At 33.1% G+C, this 17,225-nt stretch overlaps 1 protein-coding gene across 1 annotated transcript in view; it reads left to right on the forward strand.

Annotated features, from left to right (window-relative positions):
- LOC132945713 (uncharacterized) overlaps positions 1-17,225 on the forward strand; it is a 40,510-nt gene that overhangs the window by 19,530 nt on the left and 3,755 nt on the right. The window contains exons 9-13 of the mRNA XM_061015469.1: positions 997-1,047; positions 3,211-3,240; positions 9,704-9,736; positions 15,622-15,672; positions 15,933-15,974. Coding sequence (XP_060871452.1) covers positions 997-1,047; positions 3,211-3,240; positions 9,704-9,736; positions 15,622-15,672; positions 15,933-15,974 — 207 coding nt within the window. The remainder of the gene's footprint in view (positions 1-996; positions 1,048-3,210; positions 3,241-9,703; positions 9,737-15,621; positions 15,673-15,932; positions 15,975-17,225) is intronic.

Raw genomic sequence — 17,225 nt, forward strand, 5'->3', positions numbered from 1 at the left:
TACTTAATAGATAATATGATAATATACAATAATTATAGTAGATAGTGTAGCATTTTCCGTAATATATAAACTTAACTTTTACTTTCAATAGCCAATAGGCCGACAGCCATAAAATACTCAAGACACAACTCACCTGCGGCATGTTAAGTTGTGGATTGCACCCCAGACGAACCGTCCTAGGGACTTAAATATAAACAATATAATTCACAACCCGTTACACGTGCGACTACCTATCCGTACTACAACGAAGAACTCACAGAATACACCATGCCTGCCACTGAGGACAGTACAAACACAAAATAACACCACGCTATTCACAACAACGCTGGTGAGCAATGATTAATGAACACCCTTGAATTGGAGAAAACTATTAATGAAGGGCAATGAACGTTGCGTGAACGATGCTCATCAGAATCGAAGCACAACATAAGACATTAAAAACGTGGTTTAGAGGCAGCAGCCGAAAAGAAGACTAAACGTGGAGAGATGACGAAGAAAACAGTCCTAGGCAGCAAGCAACAAAAGATAGAAAGAATTGAATATAAAGGCCGATTTGAATGGTCAAATTAACACTTAAAACAACTTGTTTGAAACTGTAAAACAATAAGTATAAAAGATACAACAACTAGAAACATTTAGGTGACATAACAATTTGCATTGAATTTACACAGAAAACATTTGAGAATAATAATTGAACTTTAACTGAACACAACAACACAGATAGGTAACGTTATGATCTCACACACGCACTGGGTGGTCAGTATATGACAACCGACGCCACCGTCGACTGCGCTGCAAAGGATGTGTGATAAGAACCACCACGGGACACAGAACATAATCATAGATCAAATAACACTAAATTGCCACATTAGCGCAAACAATAACTTACTTTTAAGTAAATTATTATTCAAATTAAATATATTATATTTTAGAAAACTGTAACTCAACACCTCCCAGTGACTTTTAATTAGATTTTAAGTTATTTTATTTTATTAGATAACGACTATAATCCAGTGGTTCCTAGTGGTTGTGCAAGTTGTTTATTTAGTAAGTTAATTTTTTTACTTATAAACAAATTTAAAAAAAACTTAAGTCATATAGTATTCAGCTTTATTCGAATTTAGATTTTATAATATATACAATTAAAAACATTACGTCATGCATACTATAGGCGTATGACATACCTTGAGTATACCTAATATTAAAACGTGACAAAATATTAGCATGTACGTATGGAAAATGGTTGTAAGCATTTGGTGAAAATGTCATGTATCTACGATTATTTATTTTTTATTTACAACAAAATATCAAAAATCAAATGAGGAGAAATAGTTAGTTTATTGGTAAATATACAATGTAAAAAAACAATTTGAACTTAAAATGTTTATAAAAAATTCATGTGATTTTACTTTTAACTTTTTTGTCGTTGTATAGATAGAACAACTTATGAGGAAACTTGTATTCAATTTTTAATAATATGTCATAATATGTAAAAAATAGATCAAAAAGCATAAAAAAAATGTTGTGAAATATTCAAGTGGGTATCGACAGTTATTGATTTTTGAATTACCTACTATTTCTATATTATATTTTCTTTTTCAAGATTATTATTAAGGAAATACTCTGAGAAGTACTGGGTATTTTCAATTTTTACCTCCTATAAGTATTAACTTGATTTCAGAATATAAAACTATATTATTTATTTTGTTTTGATATGAAACACGATTTTGATAGATAGTATCAAAAGTCATAATATTAGTAGGTCATATCACAGAATAAACAGAAGAGAATCAAAAGAAATGTTACATAAGAATTCTTATGGGAGGTGATAAAACCACGTCCAACATTTTGGATTCTTGAAATTAATTCTTTAGAGTAGCCTTATGTCGGGATGTTCTTATTTTTTCGATATGTATGGCATCACTGCTTATTGAATTATATATCACTCATAGACCTTATACTAATAGACGAGTCTTCCGTATACCATATGCACTATTAGCCGCGGTGAGACATAACACATTGATGCAGCAAAATTGTATGTCAGATTTACCACTCTGTACAATCTTTATTGTATAAAATAATATTGTATAGGTAATTATTTTGTGACTTATGTAGTTTAAGCATAGATGATAGATCTTAAGTTAAAGTACAAACTACAAAGTACAAATGTATTATTATTTATAATATTTTATCGTACCAAAGACTATACATAGAATACATAGTATTTTATCGTACTTTATGTCTGGACGTATGGTACGGTTTTAAAAATATTGTACTCATTAATACGCATGTGCGCAGTATACGGTGTACCGCCAGCAGCGTTCTCTTGTCCTATCGTTCGAACTGCTACTATTGCCCGTCTATTTATAGTATAAAGTCTATGATAGCACTGCCTATTTAATAATATTATCGACTATAAATAAGCAGTACAATAAATAAATAAATGAATAATGAAAAAATAAGAATATCTCGAAATATGACTACTCTGGAGAATTCACTTCAAGAATCCAAAATGTCGGATCATTTTGAGACTATGCTTTTGATTCCCTTCTGTTTATTCTGTGGTCATATCATATTGGTATTCACACATCAAGTTCAATATGATAATCATAATAATATTTACCAGTTATACTTGAACGAAATAGACACCAATAATTCTAGGGGTCTCATATTCACACTGGGGCGGGAGGGCTATGGTACATACTTACATACATACATACATACATACATGATACATACATATATATAACATATACTTCGCCCCACGAGAGTCCGTCCGTAAACTGCGCATCGATACCGACGAACGCAACGTCTGTTGGCCGAATTTTCTCCCAACATGGTATCATTCCCACTACTCGACAACGTGTATACAGCAGCTGATAAAAACACAGTTAATTAATTGCGTTTTATAATCCTTTTTGGGGATGTTACATAATTGTTCATATTAAATACCAAAATAATGACCTCAAAAAACAATTTATAACGTAAACGTTAGTTATGAAAACGAATTTCGTAATCTTTGTTATCTGCTTCTGATCGGTATTGTTCAGTGTGTGGGAGGGAGACCGATGCGCAGCGACGGACACGCTTTTACGGTCGGACCCTCGTAGATCGGAGTATACACGACACATACATACGTATACATATAACATGATGTTTGAAGTTAATTATAGATAATGATTTTAAACTCCTTAATTATTGTAACAATAGATTTGAAAAAACTATTTAAGAATAATCCTGGTAAGTATTTTTCTATGTCTCTATACTTTTTAAGGGGAGAATACTTAAATATTTTCGTTTTTTGATATGGAATAACATTTATTTTGCACTATGATTCAAAATAATGTTATAAACTTGCAATTGGGATAACTGCTTAGTTTATAATTTGCAGGTAGCAAGACTGTTGGTAGAAGATTTCTTAGGTAGAGTTGACGAAATAATTAGACTGATTGAAAGTTTAAGTTGTTTATTGAATTCTTCTGCATAAAATATTCTAAGTCTAATTTGACCAAGTTGATATGTTGTCTTTCGCGAAGGTGCTCGTCTGTACTGTGGTGTCACACGTCTAATCTACAGACCGTTTCGGGTCTGGTTTTATAGGGCCTCCTGCTCTCCCATTTCCCCCTAGTCTATTGACTTATCTGTGGACTTCACAGGACGTTGTTCAATTAATTATCGATATATTCCCACGCCTGGTTAATCCGTGAATCGTGTCCTGTTGTGTTTGCAATATATGTTATACGACATCCGTCAATATTTAAATACCGTGCATTATATATATATATATATATATTATGTATATTTCATAAGCAATTTCTAAATATTATATTCATACATTTATGATTTATGAATAAGGCGAGGTTGTAGAACCTATTGTAATGCGAGTTCAAGATCGCATTGCCCTCTCGTTATATTCCCATAGGTTTCCTAATCGGATATATGACTTTGATTAATTTATTCGAATTCTATGTGCTGATATTTATTTAATCTTTATGTTGCCAAATGTAGCCGAAGGCGAAACGATCACAATAATATATCATGTGTATTATTGGGTTCGTTACAATAATAAAATATCTAGTAAATAATAATATTGTATGAAGGAATAAATATTGAAGTTTTACGTAGTATATTACGGTAACCATTAAAATGTTCTATATCTGTTTACTTTTATCGCTGGGATGGTGTATCTGCAGTGGCCAGTGACCGATAAATATATTTAATATAAAGATATTGTGCACGCCAAGAGAGCTGACGAGCACAGAGCCGAAGGACCACTCGATAATATTAATCGAGACGAAAAGTGAGACTATGATTGTCTCTGACCTGCACACTTTCTACCAAATTTCATGTCACCGTGTAATACGTTGGGTAGGCAACCTAATGTACACGACGACAACGAATAGGAGCGGGAGGTGAGTTGTTGATGGGAAGCGATAGAGTTTAGTTATTAGGGGGGGGGGTCTCTGTGGTCGATTCGGTGTGGTTTTCAATGACCACAGAGCTCACATGAGTTGGCTAACCCTAAATATTAACTTAAAAAACTACTGAAGGACTGCAGACGGCGATCCGGACAGCCAGCCCAAAGGAGAGACATCTGTTGGAATTGGATCCTGAAGACCTGGGCGGCCTCCCACAAAGTACGGCGAGTGCTGGCGGACTTACGCGGGAGTGGGTGGCAGTTGATAAGTTGAGGTGCACAGTGGACGTACACGCTGCCGGAACAGATCACCCACAGATGACAACAGTATAATGAAATTATATAAGAACTCACGGTGTACAGTATGGTACGTGGACGTTTATTCTTAATAATAATGGCTCTGCCGTTGCACTATCGGCGTCCAGGCTCGTCGCAAGTATCGCAGTCATAATTTGGTTTTTGGTCACAGTGACCACACAGTACCGTTGTACAAATTTATCACAAAAAAAATAAGAATAATAATAATTATTGGTGTGTACCAAAAGAGTACTAACACCCAACAATAATAATGTAAAGAACGAAAAACACGCTACAATAGCGTAACAAAAATATATATAAAAACATTTTCGAACGACGAGAGCAAGAGAATATAAAAGTTATGACAACAAGGGCGTTGGCCGCAACAGTTGATAATAAGAAAAAAACACAAGAAATATTTAGATAATATACATAACAAAGACAATAAATATGATTCTAATAATCAATAACAATAGTAATACACAAAGAATAATAAGATAGTAAGAAGAGATGAGTGGAAGGTGGGACTGACCGAAAAGAACTGCAGTCGTGCCATCGTGCTCATTACCATATCTGACCACTGCTGATAATATTCAGCGCCAACAGATATAGATACCAAAAAGTGGAATATATGAGTGAATTTATCAATTACAAGACACTCAGACAATTAGTTACACAAAGGATAATTTCATGTAATATATTGAAATAAGATAATAAATAATAATATAATTTATTATACTTCGCCGATGACCAGTAAGTTAACAGAACAAAAATAGCAAATGGTGAAACGAGACTAATTTGGCACACATACCGCCGGACGGACGATTAGTGTTATACATTTTGTACATTAATCAAAATAGTTAGTCCCGTAATAGACTCCGTGATATTACAGTATGAATTAAAGATAACACTTTCACTCTTTCTCTTCCTGTTGTAATGGCTCTCGCAGTGTAGGCAGTCAAATACCATATGTACAGTAGTTTCTCCTTTAGATTCCGATAGTCACGTTAGGGACACGTCCCATCCTGTGCAACTAATGCGTGAAGCACACATGTCCAAAGAGAGGCTATGTGACATGGAACGTGAGTTCCCTCCCCCTAACTATCTCTTAAGGTCTGGAAGAATCATTTGAATCCCAGCCATATTGTGACTGTAACTCTATCTGTTGTCCTAAGCAGCAAGTACGCCATCTCGCTCAGCTTTCCTTACATTTTTCGTCGATTTGATTCTATTTCGATCGTTGAATTTCCTGTGGAATCCTTTAGTTTCAAACGCGAGAAGCTGTTCCGTAGTGGAAACTGTGTGGTACGCTCGCGTCACTCTGAGCGCAGCAATCCTCTAGGCCCTTATAATGAGGTTCCGGAAGCTCGTATACTTTGTTGCTCTTTCGGGCACGTTGGTTAGGAGGCGTAAAGCATCTTGTACATCTGGAATACCTATATGTATATTTTATAATATACTTAATAGCTAAGGATTACCTATGTATTTAATACTGGTTTAGAATACCGTTAGAATCGTTCATAACCAAAAACCATATCAAACCCGAAACCGAAACCAAAGGAAATTAATACCAGTATTCGAGATTTAAATCAAAAAATGGAAATAGCATATTGTGTGGCAAGGGCGGGAAAAGAGCTATTTCAGTCGCTGGCGACGTGTGCGGCACGAGCCATAGGCGAGGGCCGCATTTCGTCCAAGACTGAAATTGCCTTCCCACACGAGCCACACATACTATTTTTTGTCACGCCTCTGCGTTCATTGATCGCGCCATCACGGCAATGGTAATTCTGTATGTGATATATGCAACAACCAGACTATTCTACTAAAACAATATTTCATGAAAGAAACGATTTGGTTTTATTTATTTTAAGCGTCATGCATGGAGGTTATAATATGAATATAAGATGTAACCAAAAGTGTATGTTTTGTTAAGACCGCGGTATAGATTTCAGTATAAATATTAATTATTATATTAAAATAAAATAAGAATAAAAAAATGTAATCAAGGCAAAGGTAATGTATTATGCGGGGATCTATGCAACAACCAAATTATTATACGAAAACCAATTCATGAAAAAAAAATGTTCACGCATCATGCAAGGAGGTTATAATATGAATATAAGATGTAACCAAAAGTTTATGTTTTATGAGGACCGTAGTATAGATTTTAGTGTCTGTTTGTTCAGAGAATACGCGTGATATCTAAGCTCAGTACTCTTGGGGGATATCCATTTTACCGCCCAGTACTTTTGGGGAATTCCACTTTATCGCCCGGTACTTTTGGGGATTTCCACTTAACCGCCCGGTACTTTTGGGGATTCCTACTTTACCGCCCCCTAGACGGAAAAACGTCGCTTTCCAACGCTTCTAAAACTAAACTTTCGGTGCAGGCTTGACAAAAAATATATATCAGTACTTCAAACCAAAACTGAAATCGGAAATATTAAATACTGTTACTAGAAACCAAAAATGAAATCAGAAAAATCTCTCGGGGAAAAAGAATCAGTGAACATTTGTTTTTAAAAAAAGATACAAAAAATGTGTGGGCCTGGAAGGGTTTTAACAAATCAAGACATTCAATATTGCTTTTAAGAAGATCCTAAATAAAGTGAACTGCCTTTAAAATATAGACAAAACAATTTACCGCTTACATTTTCCATCTAAATGCAATGCATAACCAACAATCAACGTACCACACAATATTCAATCTCTGTCACACCAATGCCATTAAAAGCTACATTACTATTACAACCAATGTACAGAAGAATCAATAAACTCTCAATAGAACACAAAATCAGGTTTTTCAAACACATTATAAAATTGTGGAATACCAAACATCACCATAGAAAAGTTAAAAAGTAGTAATGGCTATCACTAATGCATCCTTTTAAGAAATTTATTCCTTAGATATTTACAAAAAAAGATACAGCATAAAATGACAAATAAACATAGGTTCCAATAAACAATTATTTAATGAAACAATTGAAAACAAAAAAACCCTATTTATAAACATATCTACACCAATGCATCAACAACCGAAAAAGTACTGAAATAGCAATCATAACACATTTGCACCTAATTTTCAATTAGAAAAAAATTAAATAATAACTGATTTATTTACTACTGAAATATTAGAAAAATACTTTTCTATAAAATATATAAGAAACTGTCAACTACATTAGAATTACGTAAGTTATATTAACAGACTCTAATATTGCAACAAGAGCGAAATAGTCACTTGTATGGAGAAGAAAAGGGATTAAATTTATCGAAATAAAAAGGATAACATAACGTCCGATAAACATGAATAATTCAACTAGAAAAGAAGAAGTAATAGTAGGTACGAGCCCAATGTACAGTTTTTACGATAGAGACGTTTCATACATTATAAAAACATATTCAATTAAGATTACACATATAAAAATAATTATAGGCTAGAGAGGTTTCTCGTTAACTAGTTTCATCATTCTGTGATTTCTGGGTGGTTTTTGTCATAGTTTGTATGATATAAAGGGAAGTAGTAAATAGCAAATGCCTAATCTGGAATATTTACCCGGAATACTAAAATGTACTTCATCAAGGACTTCAGGTGTGTTAATGAGCAAAGGAGATGCATGGCTTGTAGATTGCCAATTAACAAACAAACATATCCTCGTCAAATGCCGGTAAACAGAACCCAGAATCAAACACAACATTCCCGAGTTCCTCTACCAATTCCTAGGTCCAAACGACACAGCCATCAAACAAGCACTTATTTCAGGAGAATTTTTAAGGAAAGCAAAATTGAAAATTTATTTTAACATCATATTTTTGTAAAAATGTCGTGGTTACTATGTTAAGAATTATTATTATTATGATTATTATGTATAAAAAATATCCTCTTGAGTCAAATGGAGACCAATGACCATGTGGACGAGGTTTTGCTATAATTAATAAAATATATTTATATATAAATAATGACATACTGTAATGGTGTTTCACAAGTATTTAATTACACAACTATAATAAGGAATATTCAATGTAATGATAGTTGTACATATATTCAATAATGATATTTATACAGAATTGTATACATTATATTTAATTGGTAGTCTATATATGTATACACATAAAAGAATAATGTGCCTAACTGATCTGTCAAAGCACAGGCTAAACCACTAAATGGATTGGGCTGAAATTTGCCATACAGATAGCTATTAGAACGTAGGCTAAGAAAGAATATTTGGGAATTCAACCTCTAAAGAGGAATACAACAGTTTGTCAACTAAAATAATAAAAAATTCCACATTTTTAATGCATTTGCTTAATTGTTCACTAAATGAAAAAACGTATGAACTTGAAATTCAGATTTGTGGTTCCTCTAACGCTCTAGATGTGCTTGGAAATTTCTTATATCATTCCGTGGCATACACTTAATTTGACACACAAGTAAATCATCGAGATATTCGAACCAGAGTAGTTAAATTGGTGATTATCGATTGGGTAAGGTATACTATTTTTACATTGGTTATATTTCTTCTTAATGTGCGTAGTTAGCATATATTGCATACATATAGGTGGCACTTACTGTAGCTCGGCGTTGTGGACAATGTCCGGAATTCAGCGCAGGTTTTTCAAGGATTGCTTACTTAAATAACTAAATTGCACGTAAATTGATTTTAATTTGAGGTGACTAGCTAGGTCTCGCTAGACATTCAAATTCTCAAACCAGGTTTTTGATTTTACACTTTAAAAAAAGCACCAGATATTAGACGGCACACAAAGCATTAAATCCGCTGAGCCGCATAAAAATAACATGACCATACAAACTAAAAAGAAAACAAATCTTTTCCCGGGGCAATGACGGAGGGGCACCTCTAGTTAAAAAATAATTTATATATAAAATACCTAAACAAAAATAATTTGTAATTAATAATGAAATACAAGTTCTTTAGATAATTAGTTTTCAAGCATCAAAAATATTTTAAAATGTAGGTTGATTTTTTTTAGAGGTAATTCTCAACAAAAAAATTGGAGCCATTGGTACGTAAATTATTATTATTAAATCAGTACCTTCCTATATATATTAAATTGTTAACATATTTCGAGCCAAAATAAAACTAAATTAAACGCATAATGAAGCAAGTCAAGCAAAATAACATGAAAAGGATGATTAATATAGTTGTGATAACAGTGATAACACTTCGCTCTTACGGGTTTTTTTTATTTTTTCATTTGTAAGTACCTCTTTTTTTTTGCGGTCGCTTTTATTCGTTTCGTCGTTGTGCCTTTTCCGCATACACATGTTTTCAAGCTTCATCTCGACAGATTAACTAGAAGAAGTATAGTGCAAAAGAAACTGCATCTGCCAGCTTGTGTACATCAGGTACGTTTTTATCACTTGGAACCCCAAACTTGTCAATTACCACCTTATCAACAAACCAGTCAGCTGTTTTTCAGTGACTTTAACGCTGGGCTTTTTCATTATCCACCTGTGTTTCAATTCCGATTTAGCTTGCATGCTGTACTACATTACTGTACTTTGTGTTGCATGCTCTTGTCTTAAGGAGTTATTTTTAAGTATTTTTATATATTTCTTTTTTCAATACTCTTGCATCAAATTATGCCTTCAACACCCTCTTCCGTGGCTTCAAATACTCGTGCACAGGCTCAGAAACCTCCTTCTATCTCTGACATTTTGAAGGCAATCGAATCGCTCTCTACTTCGCAATCGTCGCAGTTTAGTGAACTTAAAAGTGGCATTTCGACACTCATTTCCCAAGTAGCAGATCTGGTTACCGAAAATGCTTCTTTCCGGGCTGAAATTGGTGTGCTCCGTTCAAGAATTGATGTTTTGGAATCACGTCCGGTCCCCTCTATCGATTCGTCTTCAGTGATTTTTCGTGAATCTACTGAACGAAGCAAAATTGAATTTAATGCAATTGCATATGTAGTGCCTGAGTCCGCTGCCAACACCAATGCTTTAAGAGTTAATGATGATCTACGTACACTTAGCAATCTTCTTGAACAAATAACTATACCTATACCCACCAATTTTAATCTCATACGCCTAGGCAATAGTAATGCGAAGAAACCGAGACCTTTGAAGGTAATTTGCCAATCCAAGGCCGATGCTTCTAAACTTATTTTAAATTTTAATTCACAAACGCGGAATGGATTATTACCAGAACCTGGTTTTCGCATTGTTCGGGACAAAACCACGCTTGAACGGGAACTTTTGCGTAAAGCTCATTCCGATCTGCAACGTAAAATCGAAAGTGGCTCTTCAGATTTTACTATTTCATATGTCAATGGTGTACCTTCAGTGATTAAAGCTGGTCCAAAAAACATGAACCCCAGAGGAGGAAGCAATCATCAACCGAGTTCCACTCAGCATTTGCATTAGTTCCTGATTTCAACTCTGGTATGCATGCTTATTGTAAAAATAATATTTTTTGTACCATTTGCCGTTTTTCTCATTCTACCTTTAACTCATTTTTATCTAAATTTAATAATATTAAAACTAACTTTTCTTCTATACCCTACCCTAAGTTTAATAATTTTAATGTTATGCCTAATATTGATCATTGTTTTAAAATTTACTACCAAAATGTACGTGGCCTTCGTAGTAAATTGTTTAATCTCCGAACTAATTTTATTTTATTATCTTATGATGCTTATATTCTCACGGAGACTTGGCTTTCGGACGACATCTCTAATTCTGAATTATGTTTTGATGGGTATTTAATCTTTAGGTGTGACAGGAATGTACGCACAAGTAATTGTCGTCGAGGAAGAGGTTCATTAATTGCTGTCAAGAAAGAGCTAAGACCAACCTTAATTACGACTGCATTTGACACTTGTGAGCAAGTTTTTGTTCGCCTCACTCTAGCCAGTGGTCTCTCTGTATTTTTAGCTGGAGTATATTTACCTCCTGGTACAAATTTGTCTGTGTATGAGAGTCATGTTGAGGCCTTAGACCGGGTATGGAGATCTTATAATTTTAATCTTGGTTTGGTATGTGGTGACTTCAATATGCCCAATGTTGAGTGGTCCGTCTGTGGTTCGGGTCTTGTCTACTCAGGTAATATAACTGATAAGGTCCGTCTTGTTGGTGATCTGTTTAGTTTCCTTCACTTCGTCCAGAAAAACCAAATTCTCAATAACTCTGGATCTCTTCTTGACCTAATTTTCTCTAGTAATGAATCCACCTTAGTCCAGCAGGCTACATATTTATTAGTTCCATGTGACATTTACCACCCAGCACTGTCTATTTCCTGTCCCTTTCCTTCAGAGCCTCCAATGCTGGACGCTCAACACACATATTATGATTTTAAAAATGCTAACTACGAGAGGATTATTCATAGACTTGAGAGCATAGATTGGTACAACGCCTTAGATTCAAGATCCGCAGAACTTTCTGCTGATTTTTTACAGAAGTCATTGCTTGATTGTATTCGTGAATGCGTTCCATTACGAAACTTTCGAAACTCTACTTTTCCCATATGGATCTCAAGTAAGCTTAAGAAACTTCTCGCTATGAAAAAAACAATCGCATAAACAATATAAAATGTTAGGTGGTCTTAATCGTTATTTAATCTTCTCTCAACTACGAGCCCAATGTAAATTTGAATCGAAGTGTCTCTATAGTCACTATTTGCGTAACATACAGAATCGTCTATGTGTAGATCCTAAATCATTTTGGAAATTTGTTCGTAGTAAACGTGGTGTCTCTACAATACCAGATGAGGTTTATCTTGGGGAGTCTAAGGCCTCCAGTGACCAAGTTGCTTCTTTGTTTGCTTCTCATTTCTCATCTGTTTATGGTGACTCACGATTTACCTGCAATAATTTATCAGATGAGTTTACAAACAACCAATCTTCACACCTTCCTTCTAAATTATCTATATCGATTGATGAAGTTAATATAGCGCTTAACTCTCTTTCAAATGTTCATAGTTCGGGCCCGGATGGCATTTCTGCTAACCTATTGTATCACTGCCGTGCCTCTCTCAGTATACCGGTCACTTTAATTTTTAATAAATCACTTACAGAAGGTGTTTTCCCTTCTGTGTGGAAAATAAGTCGTGTTACACCAATTTTCAAATCTGGGAATCCGGCTGATGTCGCTAACTATAGACCCATCTCCGGCCTTCCTCTCCTAGGTAAACTGTTTGAGTCTATAGTACTGAAACGAATCAAACGTTCTTTCTTAACCACCTTATCAATTGACCAACATGGGTTCTTTCCTGGTCGCTCGACTGCGACTAGTCATGCAGTTTTTGCTTCTTACCTTCACGCGGCGTTTGAATTAGGAAATCAAGTTGATGTGATATACACGGACTTTTCTAAAGCGTTTGACTCCTTAGACCACAATGCACTTCTTTATATCCTCGACAGACTTGGTGTTGGTGAGCCACTTTTACCATGGTTTAGTTCTTACCTTAGTGACCGTCGACAATTTGTCAACCTCTTCGGGAAGTCATCTGATCTCTTCCGCACATCGTCCATTGTTCCACAAGGTAGCCATTTAGGTCCCTTATTATTTAATATTTTAATTAATACTATGTGCTCAATTGTTTCCCATTGTCGTTTCTTACTTTTTGCTGATGATTCTAAAATTTTTCACACGATTACCTCAAACAATGATTGCCTCACTCTCCAAAACACCCTTGTTAAATTTACCAATTGGTGTAGTACGTTTAATTTATCTCTTAACATCTCTAAATGCAAAGTTATGACTTTCTATCGCACTAATGCAGTGATATCTTTTGACTATAGACTTGATGGTATATCTATTCAACGTGTTAGCCAGGTCCATGATTTAGGCATTTTATTTGTACCTTCTCTTAATTTTAGCTCTCATATTGATTATATGACCAGCAAAGCCTTTCGTGCTTTGGAATTCATAAGGCGTCACTCAACCAATTTTAATTCTGCCAATTGCCTTCTAGCTCTCTATAATGCTTTAGTCCGGTCGGTCATTGAATATGGGTCTATTGTTTGGTCACCATATACCACAGTTGACATTTGTCGGATTGATCGTGTACAAAACAGTTTTATGCGTTTCGCTGGTTATTGCCTCAACATTCCTCATCCACCACATGATTATGGGCCATTAAGTCAAGCTCTGAGACTAGTTCCCCTTTCTGTAAGACGTGATAATTTTGATATCACTTTTATTCAGCGTCTGATAGAAGGACAAGTTGATGCCCCAAGACTACTTGGAGAACTTAGCTTTCGTATTCCTAGTAAAACTAGGCTTCAATGTAATTTTTATATACCCACCAATAAATCAAACTTCTCCAGGAATGCCCCACTTACAAGAATGATGCATAATGCAAATAATCATATAGACTATTAAGCCATATGTTTTACGAAGGCTCGCATTTTTTTTTTACTTAACTTACACCACACTGTTTTTTTTTGTTTTAATTACTTACTAATTCTTTTTCTTCTCTCTATTATTAAGTTAGTATAAGTTATGCATCTTATATATATTTTATATATTTTATACTGTTATCTATGTACTTCCTGTCTGTTATTTTGTAAAAGCCGTCTGGCGTTGATTATAATAAATAATAATAATAATAATACCTATACCCCAGATACGTATACGTGCAATTACCAGATAATATGCAATAGATATATAGTATATAATATTATATATCACAATCGAACAGTTTATACAATTTTTAGGTCATTAAGAAATTGGGAATGGATCAATTGTGCACTTTTGCCTAAAACAAAATTTGTATTTTAGTATTTAGTGTTCTTACCAATTGCGCTCCTAATGTTTTACGGCCACTGGTTAGTATATATCTTCAATTTGTGCTTACCTTTTAGTTTTATTTTAAGCTTTATACTTAAAACAGTTTATATATAATAACTGTTGAAAGTGATGCTTGACGGACTAATGACTTTAGTATCAGTATAAATGAATAATAACACGACAATATGATTATGTCTAAGTATAATATATATATTAACGTACAACTGGACTATTAAACTGTGACTGTACACACACACCGTATACCTACGCACTGTACGACGGCGTCTGTGCAAGTGAGTATTACATACTTCAAAGGCCCTATATATATCCACAACAGAGGTCGTGTTACATCCGTAAAGAGAGTGAGTCGTATACTCGTATAACTAGATACTAAATTGTACACACGTGTCAAGATTGACTACTAATATTAATTGTATACTTCAACAATAACAATTTATAAATTGAAAATTAAAAATTATATATCAATTATAATTACGCTGTGTGACTTGTTAAATATTTCAGTTTGTTATTATTATTGTAAAACATCAATAAAGTCGTTTTTTTGCCATAGATTATTATTATTATTATTATTATTAAATTTTAATTATGAAGTTAGGATTATATTAGATTATAAATGTACTAACTAGTAACTATTAACGTTTGTTATATTCTAAATGAAAAAAATTACGAAAGAATGTTTGTTATTAAATGTGAACGAAAAGAGCTATTTATTTATATATAGGTACTTACAGTCTGCAAAGAAAAATGTTATTAGTCCACAGTTTAAAAATAAATATATTGTTATGTAATATAATATTATAATAGAGATCTATTTAATTTTAAACATATATCTATGCACCTATAATTTTAGAATATTAGATTATAATTAATGTATTATTGACGTTCATTTTCATTGTTCATTGTATTTCAATAATAATAACTGTGAGTGCTATTGAATGAAATAAATATTATAATGTAATTTAGTAACCGTGAAAATTACCTAGCACTATTATTGGTCTATTGGCCCAGAAAAGGATGGAGCGCAATTGGTATATGCTCATCGATCATGTATCGAAAAGGTCATTTTAAGCGCAATTGATAAAATCCCAATAAAATAATATATTTTAAACAATAAACATACATATTATTTTAACAGATGAAGCATTAAACTCAGAACCACGTAAAAAACAATTTTATCAGTGTTTTCGTAAGTTTTAAAAAAATATCTGTTTAAATTTAAATTGTTTTCATAAAATGTTGGTACTAATAGTATTGCTCTACTGCTATGCTTAATATATTTTGAAACAACATTCAGAAACCTAAAAGTTAACATAATGGTTAATCAAATATAAGGTATATTATAATATGAAAAATTCGTTAGTTCTTTGATTGTAAACATATTATGAACTATAAATTATACAAATGCATATAATCTAATACAAAAATGTAATGTTTTGTTTATTCCAGAAGATTTTAAAAATGCAGTGTTTAACATGAAAATAAAAAATGGTAAACTTAAAATTAAATCAATTTTTTGTGGATTTATACAATAGAAAATAAAATATAATGATGAAACCACGTGTTAAAAAATAACGAATTGATATCAAATAAATCAGGGGAAACGTAGGGGATGGGTCACAAGTGATATACCTACTAAGGAAATTTACCATGCTTACTTCGGTGTCGGCACCGATGCAGTCAGGACATTTGCTGTCGGCACCTTTTTCGTGCCATTTGCGGTCAATTTATTTCTATTTACATGCCTATATAATTTAAGGTGCTATATATAATATACATTATTTAGTTATATTTAAACTTCCCTTCACACTTTTCCAGGCTTAGGACTGGCAGTATATTTTTACTGGCGTGTTTAAAAGCTTATTATTATTATTATTATAAATAATTCATATAATAATAATATATATTTGTCAATCACATTACACAATAAACATTTTTTTTTTAAAACCTTATTATAATTGTTATCAAAAATGCACATATATAATAATATTTGTCATTCACAATTTAAAATTCACAACCTTCTTCTAATTTTTGAACAATTGCTATTTTTTTTAAGCATTTGACTAAATCGTTATCTATTTCATATTCTACTAATGTTTTTTTTAATTCTTTCGTCTAATTTTAAGTACATCTTTTTTCTCTTTTTACCTTCCATATTTAAGTAGGCTCTTGCAAATAAAAATTCCAAATTATTAGCCTCTTTTTTAAGACAGCTATACAAATTCTTAAACGTTGATCGTGGTGTATTTAATATTTTATTAATTTTACTATTCCAACCCTCAACAATATTATTGGTTCTGTGTCTTCTTTTATGACAGTTCCACATTCCTCTTGATATAATTGGATTTTCCAACCACTGTTCAATAAAATAATCATAAAATAATCTAAGCTTATCATTATCAGGTGAATTGCTCATTATAATAATCCAACCTTCATCTATGTCAACAGTTGGAATATGAGCTAAAGCAGAACACATTCTAACGTGTAATCGAATATTTGCATTGTCTTTATAATTACTTGCTAATCCAATATTTTGAACTTTTCTCCAAAGTGATTGATTAAAATGAAAATTGCAACCATATTATATTTGAGCACTAGGAAATATTTGCGTAATTGATTGAATAGCCGTGATTTCAAAGTCTAATGAAAAAGATTCAGGATTAAAATTTGGAAGATGTGTTTTGATCATCGAAAATAAACGTTCGTAAACCATTTTTAAGCTATTGCATAGCTTTTATCACA

Source organism: Metopolophium dirhodum, chromosome 5 (genome assembly GCF_019925205.1).
Source record: "Metopolophium dirhodum isolate CAU chromosome 5, ASM1992520v1, whole genome shotgun sequence".
Taxonomy (NCBI): Eukaryota; Metazoa; Arthropoda; class Insecta; order Hemiptera; family Aphididae; genus Metopolophium; species Metopolophium dirhodum.